The sequence below is a fragment of the Perca fluviatilis genome, chromosome 4 (genome assembly GCF_010015445.1).
Source record: "Perca fluviatilis chromosome 4, GENO_Pfluv_1.0, whole genome shotgun sequence".
NCBI lineage: Eukaryota > Metazoa > Chordata > Actinopteri > Perciformes > Percidae > Perca > Perca fluviatilis.
The window spans coordinates 32,379,994-32,400,581 of record NC_053115.1 but is presented as its reverse complement, the minus strand read 5'-3'; the positions used below and the strand labels follow the sequence as shown (position 1 = coordinate 32,400,581).

Sequence of the window (20,588 nt, the reverse complement as noted above, 5' to 3'; positions counted from 1 at the left end):
AAATGAATTATTCTGTACTCCTAGAAAAAAGTGATTATTTAAAAAGATGTATTCAGAACTGTCTTGGAGTGTTGGAGTCGGTGTCACGTTATTTAAAGGTGCTATGACATGCTGCTTTTTGGATGCTTTTATATAGGCGTTAGTGGTCCCCTAATACTGTATCTGAAGTCTCTTTTATATAGACCTTAGTGGCCCCCTAATACTGTATCTGAAGTCTCTTTTAAATAGTCCTTAGTGGTCCCCTAATACTGTATCTGAAGTGTCTTTTATATAGACCTTAGTGGTCCCCTAATACTGTATCTGAAGTCTCTTTTATATAGACCTTAGTGGTCCCCTAATACTGTATCTGAAGTCTCTTTCCCGAAAATCAGCCTTGGTGCAGAATTACAGCCACTAGATCCAGTCCCACATTGAGCTTTCCTTAGTATGTGCCATTTCTGTGTCTGTAATATTCTCTGGGTGGGCAAAGCAGAGAAAGGGGAGGTAACCTTGCTCCTTATGACCTCATAAGGAGAAGATTCCAGATCGGCCCATCTGAGCTTTCATTTTTCACTTTTCATTTTCTTTATAAAGTTAAATGTTCATGCCATGGGACCTTTTAAAAATGTGTAACGTGGAACTATAGTTGCTTTTGAAAAACAAAATGTTAATGCAGTAAATATTTTATTTAATGCATTTTCTTGAAGTTTATTGGCTGTTCTGAAAGGTAGGATTGGTAGGTGGTAAGTGATAATTTTTTTCTCCAAAATGAGATGGATACCACTTCAAACATGCTGACCACACAACAACTTGAATCTTCATTCATTTTTAATATTTCGGAAAGAATAGAGTTCCTTTTCTATCCTAACAAAATATAAGCAATGCACATACATTTCTTCTTTCTTTGTCAAATAAGTGCCACTTTTTTCTCCCTGTTGAATCTGCTGTTTATTTTCAGACCTTTGTTCTCCGTGTGCACACATCTATTTATTTGAGGACCGTCAGCCACAGTATTTCCTGCGTTGTAAAGGAAAAATCAGGTCACTGAAATAACAGTCTGAATCAACAGAAGTACATTTCCAGGACGAAGCCTGACACGCTCCGAATGTCAGGCTTTGCCCCTCACCTTCCTCTCTCACTGGAAACGTCAACAACCTTCGAGCTAGCAAGCTACACGCTGAAAATGGCAAATTTTGAAGAGAATTTGGACGGTGCAACAAGGCAGACCTGCTTGGTTCTTTTAGGCAATGATTGTAAAGACTTACGAAAAATATGTTTACAACATTTCCTCTCTAACTGGGACGTTTTGGGACCGATTGGTGGGATTGCTGTGGACGAAGTACACACGGTGATACACTGGTAAGAGCTAATGAGGTGTAACCATGTATCCAGCTAATTTAAATAGCTCACGTTACTGTGTTGTGTGAACAGTTAACTTAATTTATTGTATGTGGCATTTTCTCTTGCGGGGTGAAAATGTTCCACCAAAACAAGTTCCTTCCCCGAGTCCGTCACTGCGTCCGGAGTTTAGCGCCGCCCAAGACGATTGTGATTGGTTTAAAGAAATGCAAACAACCCAGAGTGTTGTTTTTCTCCTATCCCAGAATGTATGTGTGGTGTAGCCAGACCTTACTCCACAGCGCTGTGGAGATAGGTCTGGCAATAAATGATAATGACTGAAATAATGATTAATTCAAATATGAGAGACTTTTTAAAGTTGGATTCATGTCCAGATTCTCGCTTACAAAATTAGTCTGGTATTACTACAGAACCATTAATGTTGACTGACACATTTTAGCTATCCTGTTGACATCTTCATGTAAAAAAGCCCCAGTCACAGAGAGTAATATTGACAGTTTAGCCGCATTGTGAGAGAAAAAAATTCTTTTGATCAAATGCTTAATTTCACAATAATTTGGAGAAAAAAAAATCTGCTGCCAAGTATAAATTATATAGGAAGGCATATGCACAGTATGCAGCTGCATGTTTCTAAACAAATTCATGGAATACAAACCCATCAAACATACTGAGAAAAAATTAAAAGTACACTCTTGTCCTCTGGCACACAAAGTGAGTACAGTACTGATTTGTGCAGCTCACTGACGTTAGATTTCACATCTTGGTAGCATGACAGTTAGGCTTACGTCTAAGCCAAAGTAAGTCTTATTATATTATATTATAACAGCAAGCGTCAATGTCTGCTCCCAGATTCACACAGGACTCAACAGACTAAGTAGGAATGCTTCCAATGTGACGGGGATATAGGGGGAACAGAAAGACAGGCAAGGTGGGATGGAAAGATGGATGGAACGAAGTAAAGAGGGATGGAAAGATGGGCGGAATCTGAGGAGGTGAAGGGCAGGCGGTGGGTCTGCATGAGTCTGAACAATCGCATAGTCTGATCCTTACTAAATACCTGTGGCCGGCGCCAGCGTCCTTGTGTCTGTGGGTACTTGGTGTGTGTGTGTGTGTGTGTGTGTGTAGCCTGCCTGTGGTTAGGTTGTTATGCGATGAGCAGGGCAGTTGTTTTCCGCGTTCAGCGCTTGATTCAGTAAAGATGGCTGAGGGATGGTTCACACTCATGACATACCAGCTACATTCCATCTGGTTCACTGTGTGTGTGTGTGTGTGTGTGTACGTGTGCATGCGTGTGTGCATGAGCCACTGAAAAGGTTTACACTTTACTAGACAGTGTGCAGCCTGAAGGTACGTGTCCACTGCCGAGCGTCATTTCCACACTTCCCATTCATAGTAAGCAGCCGCGCAATGCATTCTGGTAGCGTCGCAGCAACTTTCTATTCATTTGGATTAAGTTGAATCCAGGCTACTTCATAGAAATCAGGGGGGGTCCAGTTCGACCCGCCGCCTCTCTGAAACTCATAGTCAAAAGATAGACAGTCGTGTTCTCGTATACAGGCGGCCGCCGTCTTGAGAGCTACTGTCTTTCTAAACTATCTTTTTAAATAAACTGTCTGTACACCTACAAAGTTCTCAATGCTTCGGTTAACATTTAGGGACCCTCATTATGCTACCGTTGAATTGTGGTGATATTTTGAGCCTTTTTAGTGGTATAAATAGCAATTTGTTTTTACTTTCCCTGTGCCCCGAATACTAGCGTTGTAAGCTAATCAGCGGTCCGCGCTAGCTTGTTTCAAGCTACAAACACATTCGATTAGCATGAAAACATGTCCCAGAGAGCGATCGAGTGGGTACACATCTGTTATTAACCCCTAGGTTCGTTGGAATTGTCCTTTTAAACTGACCGTTGCCGGTCTAAAACGATCTCATAAAATGCCTTCAGAAACACGTTTTGGTGGACTATTTTCGTAAAATAAGCAAATGTTTCCAAACGAGCTACCATGTTGGTACGTTTTAAAATCTGGGAGCAAACAGCCCACGAATGAAGCGTTTGTCCAATCAGGTGCAGCCATCGCGGCTGTAGGAGGTTCTTTCTGTTCTTTTTGCTTTTCAGTGGTCAGTGAAGAGAAACTGATAACTGCTAGTGGCGAGCCCATCAAGCGTCCAATGCTGGAAAAGCGGGGCAGTCCCTGCCCTCAAAAAAACGCCATGTGGACACCATGAATCTGTTGCCATTCTGTTCTGCTGTGTGTAAATGAAATAGGTACAGAGCAACACACAGACTGATCCTTTATTGTATCTGTGTTGCCACTGCAGGCTTTGGAAGAATCTTATGCATCATGGGTCTGATTGTAGACATTTTAGTTTTTTAGGGATCAAAACTATTTTAAAGGATTCCTCAAGGGGAACCGTGACGAAAATATACTCTGCACTTTATCAACAACAGGTGCTGAAGAGCCCTTTAACCCCTGTGACTTCAGTTTAGCAGCTCATTGGCACAGAGATGTTTTTTTCTCAGCAGCTCCTGGGTGTGAATATAATTCATCAAATGAAAATATGAGCGTCAACAAAGAGTAACTGCTTCATTCATTCATACAGGGAGAAATCCATCATAGAAGAGGCAGCAATAGCAGTTTCTCTACCAACAGAAGCCTTGATAGACCAGAATACAATGCAGCCACAACACAAGATGTTGTCCATTGAGAAGTCCACATTATTGTTTTATTCAAACTTGAAGTAATCACTACCTCCCAACCTGCACTTTTGACTGGGGTAGAATTACGAATTACATCTACTCTCATCACTGTAACAATGTTGTTTTTTTGTGTAGTCCTTGTACTTTGAGTATTTAAAAAGAAATATCAGTAATTTTACTTTTACTTCAGGTAGTTGGATGAAAGGTGATACATCAGCAGCAGAGAAGAAGCTGCTGGTGAGTCTCTCCACCTGTCTGTCTTAAGCTAAAAGATAAAACTTCCTTTATCCCAATGGAAATTATGCCATTACTGTAGCAAAGTAAAAAAAAAAAGAAAAGAAAAAAGATTGCGTTTTACCTTAATTAATCACTGATTTAATGCACCATCTAGCAAGCATGCTAACTGACCCAAATCAAACACACCTGGCTGTGCCTGACCAACAGGTGCATGATGGGTGTGGCTAACATGCTAAATGCTAACATGCTCATGGTGGATCCTCCAGTAGTGACTCCTGCTTACACTTTTACCTTCAGGAGTGTGAGGACGTTCTGCTGTTTGTGAAAGCTTTAAGGAGCGCACTGGGACAGAGAGGCTGAGTGGACTGGTTATACTGGGACAGAGAGGCTGAGTGGACTGGTTATACTGGGACAGAGAGGCTGAGTGGACTGGTTATACTGGGACAGAGAAGGCTGAGTGGACTGGTTATACTGGGACAGAGAGGCTGAGTGGACTGGTTATACTGGGACAGAGAGAGGCTGAGTGGGCTGGTTATACTGGGACAGAGAGGCTGAGTGGACTGGGTGGATTGTGGAGGACTTTGTGGCTTAAGACCTGCAGAATGACGTCTAGACAGGTGAGTACAACAACAAACTCATTAAACTCCCTCTCATGGTGACTACATCAACGTGTGTGTGTGTGTGTGGGTGTGTGTGTGTGTTTTTGTGTGCGCGTGCGTGCTATGCAATATAAAAACTCTGCTGTCTCACCTTTGCTGTAATATGTGTGTTTGTGGCTGCAGCTGCTGTGGAGTGTTACACATCTCTGTGTTTTATTCTGCTGTTGATTCTATATGAGGTAGTTTCCAGCTATTTATTTTATGTGGCTTAATATTGCTTGTTGCACCCGCTGCGTTGTCCACAGCCCTTTTTTTAGGAAGGAGTTTTGCCTCCTTCTGGTTAAATCGAGTGAGGCTGAACTGAGGAAGGAGGCTGTGTATTTATAACTGATGATCAGTTAGTTGTATGAACAGGCTGAAGAAAGTCGTCTATAGAAATGGAATGTGTGGTTGGTTTGGACATAAGTTCTCATGTTGTTCCACTTGTGTGTACATCGACATTTTATGCAATTTATTTCGTAGCCTAAAGGTGTTCTTTAATTTAAAGTGCTCATATTATGCTCATTTTCAGGTTCATAATTGTATTTAGATGTTGTACAAGAATAGGTTTATGTGGTTTAATTTTCAGAAAACACCATATATTTGTTGTACTGAACTGCAGCTCCTCTTTTCACCCTGTGTGTTGAGCTCTCTGTTTTAGCTACAGAGTGAGACATCTCACTTCTGTACCATCTTTGTTGGGAGTCGCACATGCGCAGTAAGTACTGCTAGCTTGTCAGATGCAGAGTTTGAGGGCGCGCCATGCTAGCAGCTAGGCGAGCATTATAACGTGTGTTACAAAGTGACGCACGTTTGTCTCTGAAGTAAAGGCTGGACTACAATAGAGCTGTTTGGAGCAGTTTGTGAACAGTGTTTTCTGTCGGAGATGGTAAGTCCCTTTGGGGGGGGACTTTGGGCTTTTTCACTTTGTAAACCTATAACATGTACAAAAAACATATGACACAATAAAGGAAAGGGAAAAAGCCAAACCGCATAATAGGAGCACTTTAACAGTTGTATTACATATCATCATGAAAAAAATTTCTAACTCGGAGTACATTTTAACTGACCTACTTTTCACTTTACTAAACTACATTTTTTACCATGATTTTACTTTTGAGTAAAATAATTTTACTTGAGAACAATATTCTAGAAGTACTATTTCTATCCCTGTTTTTTTTTTTTTGACAATTTGGGAAATATGTAGGCAGATATAGAATATGTACTGTAGTAATATTTGGAGCGAAATAAGAGTTGAAGTAAAAGTCCGTAACGGGGCTGTAGATTCAACACATTGTCACTCCCAACTCGTCAAATGCTGACAGTTGGTCGTGACCCCTTGGTGTCATTTTTCAACGCTCTGAGTATCGCTTAGGCTTCATATTTTTACGTGCTAGGTCAGAAAATAATGGACTACAAGGGTAGGGCTTTCCTTCATTTCCAAGAAATCTTTGCAGGTTTTCCCACTGAGTATTGAGCAGTCGGGTGTTACAGAGACTGTCCAGGTCTGATTGAAAGATAAAAATCCTTAACAGCCAATTTGTCCATCAGCAGTTTGAGTCCTGTCAAATTTTCCCTGGGAAAGAGAACTAAATTCCCTACATGTACCTCCAGCATTAGCTAACTACTCTACATAATGTCAAACAATGAATGTGACTGTTTATTCCTGGCATTATTGACATTGTGGATTAACTCTTCAGCTAAACTGCACCTCTGGTTTAGTCTGAACCCATCTGCTGTGTCCTATTGAAATCACCTAGACTCCTGTAGAGCTCAATGTATCTGAGGTTTAACTTAAACCTGCTGCAGACCTGGTTTAACTGAGGTTTAGGGTCATTTCTTATATATATTTTACCATGTATGTTCTTTTAAAGGCAACACTATAATCAAAATGATATCATTGTGTCATTGCGAGGGAAGATGTCACTTATTTCTCGATTCATTTTTGATGCCAGAGACAGGGTTACTAATTATCTAGTCTATATCCTTGACGTTCCACTTCCGGGATTGCTCAGGCGCTGCAGGAAATTCCGCCGGATGCATGTATTTTCGCTGATGTCCATTTCCTTCCTCCTTCCTTTTTCATTTTAAACTCCGGCGGATTCACGAGGACTATGTTTGACTGCTCCTCAGGTCTCTGCAGGGTAAATCCAGACAGCTAGCTAGACTATCTGTCCAATCTGAGGTTTCTGTTGCACAACTATTTTGCAGCGGCTCCGTGCGGAGCTTAGCACCGCCCAGGACCATTGTGATTGGTTTAAAGAAATGCCAATAAACCAGAGCAAGTTGTTCTTCCATCCCAGAATGCTGTGTGGACTAGTCAGACCCTCCTCCGCTCCGCAGCGTGTGGATGGTCTGGCAAAGCGAGACTACAGCTGACAAACACAACAAGCAGCAGTAGAAGCAGTCAGACAGCTAGACCATTTCAAATGGAGGGGCCAGGCTGGGGCCACATGCGATTTTAGGGGTACCAAATATGTTAAGCATGAGCGTTACATACCACCAACCCTCCAAAGGTTTGGTTCTACACAAGACTAACGATACACATATAACAATAAACACAAGAATACTCAATCAGTCTTAACCTACATTTGATGTATCAGTCCACATGAATAATGTCCCCTCTTTGGGGATAAAGGTGGGGTTAAAAATGTATAAAAATATTTGCCACAGTTAGGGGGGCCAAAGAGGGGTCAAGGCTTAATATTACGGGGGCGCTGGCCACCCTTGCCCCCCCCTCCCCTGAAGGCAAGACATGCCAGTTTGCCAGTAATGTAAAGGCTATGGTTAAAGGGTACGCCACCGTTTGTTGAAATAGGGCTTATCACAGTCTCCCCTAGCTGTAGATAGGTGGGCCAACGCATTTTTTGTGCATGCATTGTTTTAGTCCGGTGTAACACCGGCAGCACCACCGCTAGTTAGCTTAGCGTAGTGAATGGAATCCTCTGTTGCCGGTTAGCATGTTGTGAGTAAAAGTGAGCCAACAAAAGACAAAAAAAACAACCTAATTACTTGCACTGAGACAAAAAATGCATCGGCCCACCTATCTACAGCCAGGGTAGACCGTGATAAGCCCTATTTCAACAAACGGTGGCGTATTCCTTTAAGCTGAAGTTTAGTTGAACATGTGCTTGTTCTGATAGAAATCTGGTTCAACTAGTAGCCTACACAGCATTGTTTTAAATCCCACCAAAATTAGCGTGTATATTTTTAAATTCAGTAAAAACCCGCTAAAAATAGACTCCTTTCCCATTGCCATTATTTTCTGGTGCCAGAAACACTCTAGAATATAGGGTTAGTAAACCGTAGAAAGCAGCGTGGAGGCCAGTGTAAATGTTACGGTGGATGCTTCTTTTTTACATCCGTGACCTATTTAGTTTCTCTTTTAAACTCGGTGCCGACTAATTTGGAACTGCTTGCACAAAGACAGACGGGAGTGGCTGAGATGAGTCTCAGAAGGTACCGACGGCGTCGACGAGCCTTTAACGCCGTTATGAACGCGTCTACCTGGGTGTCATGGTTCCATTACTGCCGATGAATAACACGTGACTTCCGCAGCCATTTGTCCCAGGAATGAATGCCGATTGTAACCTTTCCCACTGCACACAAAAGCCAGATGTTAGTTTTTATATATATTTTTTTGTTCAGTAGGAAAGGGACTTCAGTTGAGTTGACGTGAACACACCTTAAACACTGACCAGTATGCATAGGAAACTGAGGGCAACAAAGAATTTTCTAATTTCTGGCAACAACAAGCTGCACCTCTCGCTACATTTGGAGGAGTCTTTTGAGCTTGGACCGACACTGTTGGCCAGTTATGACATATTCGGTCAAGAAATGTAAACTATGAAGGAGCTGACCTGTGATTTCAGACACACCTTCAGAAACTTTTCAGAAATGTAATTGACAGAAAAAAAAAAAAACATGGAAAAGGACATAGCAGTATATTCTACTACACTATTAGCAGTGGTGGAATGTAACTAAGTACATTTACTCCAGTACTGTACTTGAGTACAAATGTTGAGGTGCTTTACTTGAGTCTTTTCTTTTCATGCCACTTTCTACTTCTACTGCGCTACATTTCAGAGAGAAATATTGTACTTTTAACTCCACTACATTAATCTGACAGCTTTACTTACTTTACATATTAAGATGTTTGCACACAAAACACATGTAGTTTATAAAATTTGATGTTTTATTATAAATGGAACTAGCCAACAATATAACGGCCTACAGGTCCAGCTGAAATGATTAGACCATTAATCACACAACTGGTTGGATCGTTTCCAGTTTGTAAAATGTGAGGATTTTTCTTTACTTTTAATACTTTAAGTACATTCTCCTGATGATACTCACATACTTTTACTCAAGTAACATTTTCAATGGAGGACTTTTACTTGTATTTTTACAGTGTGGTATTAGTACTTTTACTGAAGTAAAGGATCTGAATACTTCTTCCACCACTGGTTTTTAGAATGACAGGCGATACCTGGGAAATGATGCACAGCAGAAACACCAAAACACCAAAGAAAACGACAAACAATACGTAATAAGAAGTCAAGGAGACTTTGTTTCACAATTACTCAGTGACCCATTTTGTCACACTTTGACATTTGACTCTTGCTGGGCCTCCAGACCCTAAACTTTTAGCGATTCTCTTGTCAATCTGTCATTGTTTTGTGCTGGTTTAGGTAGCACTTAACATTGACCTTTGACCCTACACATGTTAAGGATAAGTTTTCAAGTAATCTCAGTTTAGAAGAGTTGGGCAGAGTTATTAATAGTTTTAAGAACAGAGATGGGAAGATGACGACTAAGTAAAGAGAAGAAGAACGGAGCACATTTCCCTGATTTGGGGCTTGACTTTGCGGTCTCGGCTCATTGTCTGAAAAACATTTCTCTACACATGTGCTATCGATCTGCAGGCTTAAGGGACTTTTAGAGGCGCGGCAGGTTTAGGTAGCGTAAAATGGTGACCTTTGACCTTGCATGGGATTGCACTGTGTTTTTAACAAGCACCAGGTGTAACAAGCTCCACTGGGGTTTCAGGGAAATATGCTAGTATTTAAAAAAACGGGGCATTCCACCCTAAAAGTGAATTCACATGATGTGGTGAGGGTGAGAAACGTTTAGATGGTTTTGAATAGAAACAATAAAGTCTCATGATATTTTCTAATGGTTTGATGGACGCGCCACCAAGTTGTGACAGGGAAACATCAGCAAAAAAAACAAAACAAAGCCAAATACGTAATGTGAGATTGTTTTTTTTTTTCCCAAGACAAAGTGCTGTTAGAATCCTTTTGGGCAAAACAAAAGACAATCAAAACAAATAACCAAATCACATTACAGCTTCTCCAAAGCAGTTGTACTCTCGTGACAGAAAGTCGTATGTGAATATCTTGAGCTTTAGTAATGTAGCATTTAAAAAAAAAACTTTAAAAAAAAAATACTAATCTTGTGTGTACTCCAGTGATAAACCGGGCTTGTTCATGTTCATGATCATAAGATTTTTAAAAATGTTTATTCAAATATGCATTTCATGGAATTGAGTGTCCTTTTATGTCAGCTGTAAATGTTGCTTGTTTCTAAATCAATGACCTATTTATCACAAAATATTTTTCACATAAACAGACCAAAAGGCCATTTATTACTTCTCTTTTTTATTCCTTTTTTATTCCAATCTTCAGATTTTGTACATGGATCTGTATGGTAATGCATCATGATTTGCTGTTATATTGGATATCAACTTGTGAAGGTTAAACTCCACGTTGCCTCACTTATAGAAATGGCAAGAATTCCGTTTTTAGGGTGCGATTTCCCAGTAACATACAGCAGCCGCTGCTTCTGTAGATGGTGCCAAAATACCCACAATGCTCTACAATGTGTACATTAACAAGAAAAACGTGCCAGGTGGGGTGACGTGTTAAAATAACACAAGATGTGCAGTCCTTTATGACACACGTGTGGATGTCCGGACAATTAATAGCAGTTGGGTTAAAGATATTTAACACATTTTTCACCACGTAATAACGGGGGAGTTGTGTTGCATCTTTATATTCTCACCCCAGACTTTGAATGATGGGTCTCTCCAATGTGCTGAGTGCGCATTGCTCCTGTGGTGTTGTGTAAAATTGTGTTGTATATATTGCGTATAGGAAACGTTGTATTTCATGTCTTCGTATTGTTGTCTTTTTGTTTATTTGTACGTTGTTTGTGTTATTTTTTTATTTATTTTTTATTATCTTGCACACTCCCGACTGTAGATCTAGTTTCCCATTTGGGATAATAAAGTGACTGAACTGAATTGATGAGCCTATAATGAGCGTTCATTCTTGCGCGTCTACTACGATGCAGCTTGGCTGGTATGAGGTTAGGTCTCTTACAGCAGCAGATCGGTGATGTGTCCTTTTTTAAAAGCGAGAGCTCAGTGCTGTCACACATGCACTGATGAAGGCTTCATGTCAAAACCATTTAGCAGATTTGTCAGCTTATTGACTGGAAATAGAATTCACCTAAAACCTCAGAAAACACACGAGGTGATTCTTCTGCTTTTGGGAAATGCACACGGTTGGGCTATGTTTTTAAGTTTCAAATTTTTCAAGTTAGGTCAATTATCAAGAATTGTACTCAAGATTAGGGCTGTACAATTAATCGCAATTTTATCAAAATCACATTATAGACTACTGCAATATCCAAATTGCAGGGGGGGGAGGGGGGCAATATTTGTTAAAGGAAAAATATGTGTCAAACTGTTCAAGTACAAACAAGTATTGTGTTGCTGCAGAGACGTCCTAGTCTACAAATCCTATCCTACAGAGTAAAGAAAACCTCTCGGTTTGGTACAGAACCTCGCAAAAATCACACTATAATCATTTTAATTAAATTAAATTTTTTTTTAATGAAAATTAGAATTAATGATACAAAATGTATCATTGCCTACAGCATCGTGAATAATATCGCAATATCAGTCAAAATAATCGCAATTTGATATTTTCCTCATATCGGGCAGCTCTATTCAAGATTACTTTATTTGTCCCTAGGGACATTTGTCTTGGACATACAGGCTGCCACATACAAATGCATCCAATTTTTAAAGTGCAGTAACAGACCTAAAAGTGCATTCAAATACGTGCAATTCTATGTCCATGAGGTTAGGAGATTCACTGACAGAGGGATGATAGAGTTTTTATACCTATTCAGGCATCTTCTCCTGTATTTAATTGGAACCCTGTAGTGTCTTCCTGATGGGAGCAGTTCATATTCTGAATACAGGACATGGGAGGGGTCCGCGATCATTTTCCTAGCCTACTAACTACTCTTCTCAAAGAGCGTTTGGAGGGAGGGATGCTCCTTCCCTATCACTTTAGTTGCTGTGTGAACCAGTCCGTTTATTTGGGATTTTACCTTATCTTAACTTATTACATATATTTGCAGAGAGGGTGGCAAACAGGACAGGGCCTGGAGGAAAAGAATAAGAGTTACAGATGTTTTGACATCGATCGGTCGGAGCTGTTGCACAAACGCACACTTCACACAACGTGTCCTTTTGTTGTTTGTGGGTAGAAAATACAGACTGCAAACACTGGATCAATAACTTTTGATGTGCCTTTTAAACTAGAAGACATCATTATTTCCAAGTCCAAAATGTAAAAACGATCAACTTTTGATTATTAAGTGGCATAATGTGGAGAAGATTCTGTTTTGTAATTGTTGGTACAAAGCCTAGACTGTAAAAAGAGTGGGCAGGGCATCAGTTAGGTCACCTATTGGTTTGTGGACTGCTGTATTGAAGCCTCAAGTTTGTCACCATTTTGTTTTTTTGTAACTGGATGTGGCGATTTTTGACGCGGGGGGTGGGGCTGGGGTGGAAGACGCGGCCAAGCCAGTGTTGTTTATGGTTTCATGGCGCTGTGCTAAGCTAAATGGCTAAAGGGGGAAAGTTGCCGATATTCAACCCTTCAGACGCGAGTCATCCAAGTGGAGATTTACCGGCGGGTAAACACGGACCTCAGGGTACTGGCGCCGTTCATCTGCATGTACGGCAGAAGAGAAAATCTGCAGACTTTCCCTTAAGTTACCAGGTAGCGGTAGCTAGCAAGCTTGGTTGTCATAACGCTTTTTTGGGGGGAACAAAGGGTTAACTACTAACTTTGAAGTGAAAACACACAGTGAGAGGGTCAAAGTTAAATGTGACAACACCAAAAACAAGTTCAGGTCTATGTTAATGCCCATCGTGCCATGGTTAGCATCGCTAAGCCTCTGTCCTGATTGACAGGTCGGCGTGTAGCCACGCCCCTAAAGCATGTCCTGTTTTATCTTCTATTTTAAAATAAATGGGACCATAATTTACTAAATGAACATCCTACTGTATTGAAGAATACTACTAGAAACTAGCGATTGAGAGCATACACTAAAATGTTTACTGAGGTAATAAATCAAGTGAGAAGTAGGCTCATTTCCCCATAGACTTCTATAGTTAAAAAGACTTCTTTTTGGAGCCAGTGGAGTCGCCCCATGCTGGAAATGAGATAGAATGCAGGTTTAAGGAGCTTCAGCACTGGCTTCACTTTTCAGAATGTTAGGTTGGGTTAATTGTGGTGCAATATAGGTATTAGACCACAATGTAAAGTCTCACTCCCTCTGAATTCTCACAGGTGCTCACAATTGCCTACAGTAACCTCACAGAAACATTAATGGGCAAAATAATGGGTCCAGCCTCCTGACCTCTACAGTTCAATGTTCTGCTCTGAAACACTTCAAACCTGTGTGTGTGTGTGTGTGTGTGTGTGTGTGTGTGTGTGTGTGTGTGTGTGTGTGTGTGTGTGTGTGTGTGTGTGTGTGTGTGTGTGTGTGTGTGTGTGTGTGTGTTTTAACAGCTAAGGGAACCAGGTCCAGATGTGACAGAGGGCGAACGGCAGGGAGAGTTGGGGAAGAGGGGGTGTGAGGAGGGGGAAAAAGGGGTACTGGGGGCGGAAGAAAGGGGGGAGGGAAGGTTAAAATGACAACGGAAAGCCCTCCAGTGTGAAGTGATGGTTTCTGACAGCGGGTCAACCTGTCGTGCCCACAACAAGCATTTGACCCCCTCAGACCTAAAAATGATTTCTAGATTCAAGCTGTTCTGATCCATTAGCATCAAATGCCTTCACCCAAGACTCACAAGTCATTTTGTATAATTTTAGACCACAGTAATATGATTTTTAATTTCAACTTTGCACACTGCCATGCTAAAAATACAAGATCTTTCAAGGAGTGTTTTTTGTGCGATCACTTATTGCACATTAAAGGTCTCGTTATAGAATTTCCATAAAGTTCTGTAGTTTTAAAACCAGTAATTTTTTTACGACTGCTCAAATTTTCACCAATTGTCATATCTTTTTTTTTTTTTTTTTTTTCAGATTTTTACGATGGGTTATTCCTATTATATGAAATAATTGATTGATGTCTCTTTATTTCCGTGTGGAAACATCAGAAGCCAAAATGACGGTGTAATTGAGACCGGATCCCCCTCTATTAGTCCCAAATTCCTGAGGACACCCTGTAACGCCCTGCAGTGCCCTGCTACGCCATGATCTACTACAACTGCTATTTCTAGTCATAGTTCCATTATCTTTTATTGTGACTATAATTGCCTTGGTTCATCACACCCCCAACCGGCACCATCAGACACCGACTACCAAGAGCTTGGGTCTGTCTGAGGTTTCTCCCTAAAAGGGAGTTTTTTTTTCTCACCACTGTCGCACTAAATGCTTGCTCTTGGGGGAATTATTGGAATTGTTAGGTCTTTATAAATTATAGTGTGGTCTAGACCTACTCTATCTGCAAAGTGGCTTGAGATAACCCTTGTTATGATTTAATACTATGAATAGACTAGAGTTGAATTGAAATGCCAGACACTGGTGAGCGTGCGGGTTACCACATACCTGTGTGACTGTTTTCAGTGTCTGTGTGTCTGTGTGGGGGGTGTATAAGGACTCATTAGCCACAAATCTGGTTTCCAGGATAATTTCCAACCACTGTGGAGTGTCGGCTGGTGCAGAACCTAACAAGGAGTGACAATTCAGCCTCTGATAACTGAGTCATGCTATAGATAGATAGATAGATAGATAGATAGATAGATAGACAGTGGGGGACTAAATTTGTGATAAAGATTTCTAAATAATCCAGACTGAATTTGTCCTACAGAGTAATATAAAAGGGTTTGATTTCTGAAATTGGAGCAATTGGATGGAAAAGCTGTTATAAAATGACAAATGTCTCTTGTTAAAGGACTACTGAGCAAGGCATCAACCCCTTCATTTAACGTCATATATCCTGTATTATATCCGAGAAATAAAACCTTGATAGCCTGTTATTTTAATTTTTACATCTCCTAATGATAGTGAGGAGACATCCTGTACTGTTTCTTTAATCCAATATTAAATACAAATAATAGTTGAATAAACGGCAAAGAACATCAACTTCAACAGCTTTTTTTTTTTTTTAACGACACCTGCTGTCGAGTGTACAAATATCTTAAATGATAGTAACACATTTTATAATTCTAGTTTAAACTTTATTTAATAGGAAACATATACTGTACCCTCATGTTAAAGTTACACTTATTTAGTTTTTTGTAAACATATCACTTGTTAAAGAATTTTAGTATATCCATTTTACAATGACCATTTCTGCAGGTTTACATTTTGTATTATGTACAGAATCCAGTCAGTTCTGTCATGTGAAATATATCTGAAGTGACGGCAGAAATTCTCATTTTATAGGTTCAAGCCCACACTCCTCTTTGAGCTTGTTTTCCCCAGTGTACTCACCGCTTTGCTTCTGCACCACGCCGGACCCCATTTTGATCACCTCGCATAGGAAGGACATCACAATGGCAACGAGTCGCAAATGCATCTGGGCTGCTGGCAAGCGCCCGCTTCAGCGCCAGGCTGTGGACATCTGCGAGCACTCCAGGGGTGGCAGGTTGAAGATTTTAGTTCCACAGCGAGGGACAGAAAGAGACAAGAAGAGGGGGGAAAGGGGCAAAGACAGGGTGGGGGGTTTAAAAGAGGATGGGATGGATGGAGATGAAGTGGAGAGGATAGTCTCGCAGGCCCAAAGCGGCGATGAAAAATAAGAGTGTAATGGTGCGAGAAGAGAGCAGAGATGAGAAAATCCTCTTCTCCTTTTTGTCCTGCTTCACGAGGAGGATTTAAGGGCTAAGATGAGGAGACAGGCGCCCATAAACAAGAAAAGGAGAGCACGGGAGAGTGGGGAAAGACCGGAGGTGAGGAGAGCAGAGAGCCTTGTCTGCTTTCCCAGACTGGCAGCTCGGAGGGAAAACTCACCATTTAACTACCACTGTCAAATTTGCGATAAACGAGCTCCACTTATCCCGTAGCCATCTTTAACCCTTTATAGGGTGCGCTCTCAGGGCCTAAGTGGTTCCATATTTCCAGCTTGATCTTTAGCCCCCTCCTCCTGGCTCTATCTATTGTTGTTCAGTCTCTTCTTTTTATTATCCTTGTTTGTTTCCTTTGCCTGTATGCTGGGCAAAGTGGTTTTCTGTGGCAACCCTATTAAATGTGGGCAGTCAGTAAACTTAATTCAAGCACGCTGAGTGGAAGAAAAGCAGCAGGAGAACAGCATAGCTGAGAGTTTAAAGTTTGATTAAAGCTAGCCGTGTTTGTTGCGATTGATTTGTTGTGCCTGTGTGGGTAAGCAGTCAGGTACGTAGGAAGTCTGCGATTTACGAGTCTGAGATGAAGAGGTTGTGTTAAAGGCAGACTCAGTTGTGTAGTACGTGCGTAAAGTACGAGACAACTCAGCCTCTTTGGTTGATCATAAACCTTCCTGTAAGGCCAGTAACTGTAAAGGAAGTACATTGGCTGAATCTACTTTCTCCAAACTCTCCGCATATGTTAGTTCTGCCTGATAATCTATGGTTCCTCTCCCCTTGAGGATTCTGGTAGGTTTATTTTATAGCTACCTGTCAGCCTTATTTCACTTTCCCTAGTCTATATCCACGACGTTACACTTCTGGGATTGCTCCGTTGCTGCCGGAAATTCCACTGTCCGTCACCTTCCTCTTTCTTTGTGTTAGCGTTCTAAACTCTGGTGGATTTCTGAGGACTATGGTTAACTGCTCCTCAGATCTCTGCAGGGTAAATCCAGACAGCTAGCTAGACTATCTGTCCAATCTGAGTTTCCTGTTGCTGCTATTTTGAAGCGGCACCGTTGTTCCGTACGGCGCCTAGCACCGCCCAAGACGATTGTGACTGGTTTAAAGAAATGCCAATAAACCAGAGCACGTTTTTCTCCCATCCGGGAATGCTGTGTGGACTAGCCAGACCCTCCTCCGCAGCGCTGTGGAGGAAGGTCTGGCAATGCGAGACTACACTTTGAGAGCTGCGAGTGCCGAAACTTAACCATAAGAAAAGTTGTAGCGTGCTTTAGTTGCTACGAGTGGATAATGTATTCCAAAAGCAGATATTGCAAATGAAATATACTGATAGTGAACATTTTGCTAATTTGCGACTTGGCAAATGCATACATTACATACATCCTCTTCCACTTAAAAAAACAATCCAGGCGGCATTATGTGTCTTTCAAAATGTTTTTGCTGTTGCAAATTAGTGGTATATAATCATAATTTTCAAGGAGGCAGGGTTGGTTAAAATATATAAAAAAGTTTACAAAAGCACGCACATCCAGATGATGAATATCGTAATCATATAAATATTTTTTTCCTCGTTTAGCACTTTGTGACTTTGTCTGTGATAGATGCTATATTAAATACTAGGTGCTGGACAAGAACAACATGTAAAAGACGGAAAAATCGAGTCCGCCCACTAGATGATGCTCCCATGAACGTACATGTCGCAGTATTTGTTCGTGGGAGCATTATGTCGGGTAAATTATATCACTTGAAAGCAAGCATTCTCATTATGAAAATGATTTGCAGTATTTGTTTTCTTTTACCAGCTATTCCCGACATACACATTTAACTACTGCATCTAAAACATCAATAGCAATTGTAGGACTCTCTTTCAACTAAAAATACAATAAATAAATTAAACAATCTAACCAGATCATTCATCAAGTTGCATGAAACGCAAGATAAATAAAACACTCATATTTTAATACATACATAATATATATTTCAGTGTATTAGCTCAAAAGGCCAAAAGCGGCCACCATGTGGTCGCAGTGTTGTGGCTTTGACTTTGACTCACACACTTAGTTGCGTGTTATCCTCCGCTGTTTGCCCTTTCTCTCCATTCCCTTTTATTCCGAACCACTTTAATGTGCGATGTCATGTCTTTATTAAGACTTATTTTCTCCTAAACTAAAAACTGATTTACTGACTGACTCACTGCACTCTTCATTACCGGATCAAAGATGCAGTTTTACGTACTGGAGAAAAACGTTTTCGTACAGTCTGAAAAGGGAAAACAGCTTTGAGGAAGCTTTGGGTAGCAGCGGAAGAAGGACCCCAGACGTCTCTTTTACACAAATCTCTTCATAATGTTTTTATGAACTCGGCAAAAGCTTTTCATATTTTTTTTCAAGGGAATCATTTAAAGATATTTGCACTAGTGAGACGCCCTATTGAACTGAGAGTATCCCCTGATGACCTACATGCTCTAAACGTGCAGCATGCCCACATGCCTAAAGTATGACATGCTCATCGCTGTTGAACAACAACCTCATGTCTCTAAAAGGGAGTTTTTTTTTTTTTTTTTCGGCAGCCAGGGTGGCCTAGCGGTTAACAAAGAACCCATAAAGGAAAGGTCACAGGTTGGATCTATGCAGCAGCTAATGGATCCATCTCTGAAGTACCTTTTTGAACAAAGTCACAAAATCCTGCTGCTCCTTGTAAGTTGATCGGGATAAGAGCACCAGCTAAAAGCCTAAAGTGAAAATGCTTATCCATTACAGTAAAACCGGACGCATAAACGACTGTGAGCTTCCAATTCAAATGCAAAAATGAAAACCACATTGCAATGTTAAGGTTTTATGTCACTCTTTTGTTGTTGTTTTTTTCTTCAACTGATGCTGTTTTGTATCTTTTTGAATGCTGAAGTTATTGAATTTAGTTATAAGTAGAGCTGGGAAATATATTGATTATATCGATATCGTGATATGAGACTAGATATTATCTTACATTTTAGATATCGTAATATCGTAACATGGCATAAGTGTTGTCTTTTCCTGGTTTTAAAGGCTGTATTACAGTAAAGTGATGTCATTTTCTGAACTTACCAGACTGTTGTAACTGTTCTATTGTTTGCCTTTAACCACTTAATCATTATATCCACATTACTGATGATTATTTATCAAAAATCTCATTGTGTAAATATTTTGTGAATGCACCATTAGTCAACACTACAATATCGTTGCGGTATCGATATCGAGGTATTTGATCAAAAATATCGTGATGTTTGATTTTCTCCATATCGCCCAGCCCTAGTCAGTGTTGGGAAGGATACTTTCAAAACGTATTTCGTTACAGAATACAGAATACATGCCCACAAATGTAATTTGTATTCCGTTACGTTACTCAATCTGAGTAACGTATTCTGAATACTTTGATTACTTCAGGATTACTTCCACATTGAATTGCGTTTTATAAGTGTAGGAATGCAGCTATCACATCCAGCTTACTAAACAGGCCTATAATGGTGTGTTCTTTTTATTCCAAATAGCTGAATGTATACCTGAAGAAGCAGATAGATTATTGTATTGGTAGTCCCGAACTGCATACTACAAAAATCTAACCGCAGTCTTGCTACCACGAGCTAATTTTAGCTAACGTTAGCTAGCATGTCAAACGGGGCTAGTCAGTCTTTAAACGGCTCTGCAGGTAGTAAATCAGCACGTAGGAGAATGTAAAGTCGCACGTCAATGTTAAAATAGCAAGGTGACCAGTAAAACTACAGCAGACGACCCTTGGCTAATTAAAAAAATAGCTTACTTTAAGATGCTTCTTCAGGTTGGAGGTGGAGTAATTTGGACGCTGAAAGGAGGTTGGTTGCTGGAAAGCAGAGGCTGCAATGCACAGTTATATTTCATTCTCCCTGTTCGTTCTTTAATGTGAAATGCTGTTTGAATTTCCAAGATAGAAACTTATTCCTGTCCTGGCTCTGTCGTGCCGGTTCCGACTCCATTGTGACTGATCACGCAAATAGCTATTTTTTTCGATTTCATATCGGGGCTTCTGGAAAATGCATAGAGTTGCCTTAATTTAGTCAGAGTGAATAAACTCGTGAAACAGTATCGTCATGTAATCCATTGATTTCAACAATGTAACTGTATTCTAAATACCAACTATTTAAATTGTAACTGTAACGGAATACAGTTACTCATAATTTGTATTCTGAATACGTAACGCCGTTACATGTATTCCGTTACTCCCCAACACTGGCCCTAGTTATAAGGTAGTCTCGCATTGCCAGACCTGTCTTCACAGTGCTGTGGCTACACCACACATACATTGTGGGAAATGAGGAAACTAACACTGAGCTCCGGACGCAGCGACGGTGGCTCTGCTAAATAGTCTCGGGGAAGGAACTTGTTTTGGTGGAACATTTGCACCCCGCAAAAGAAAATGCCACATACAATATTAAATGTCGTTAACTGATCACACAATACAGTAACGTGAGCTATTTAAATTAGCCTCATTTTCTCTTCCCAGTGTA

General features: G+C 40.5%; 1 protein-coding gene across 1 annotated transcript in view; it reads right to left on the bottom strand.

Moving 5' to 3' along the window:
- Positions 1–19,900, bottom strand: part of rspo4 (R-spondin 4) — a 63,643-nt gene extending 43,743 nt beyond the window's left edge. Inside the window, exons 1-2 of the mRNA XM_039796522.1 lie at positions 19,865–19,900; positions 15,717–15,855 (exon numbers count right to left, since the gene is read on the bottom strand). Coding sequence (XP_039652456.1) covers positions 15,717–15,801 — 85 coding nt within the window. The 5' untranslated portion in view covers positions 15,802–15,855; positions 19,865–19,900. The remainder of the gene's footprint in view (positions 1–15,716; positions 15,856–19,864) is intronic.
- Between the last annotated feature and the right edge of the window lie 688 nt (positions 19,901–20,588).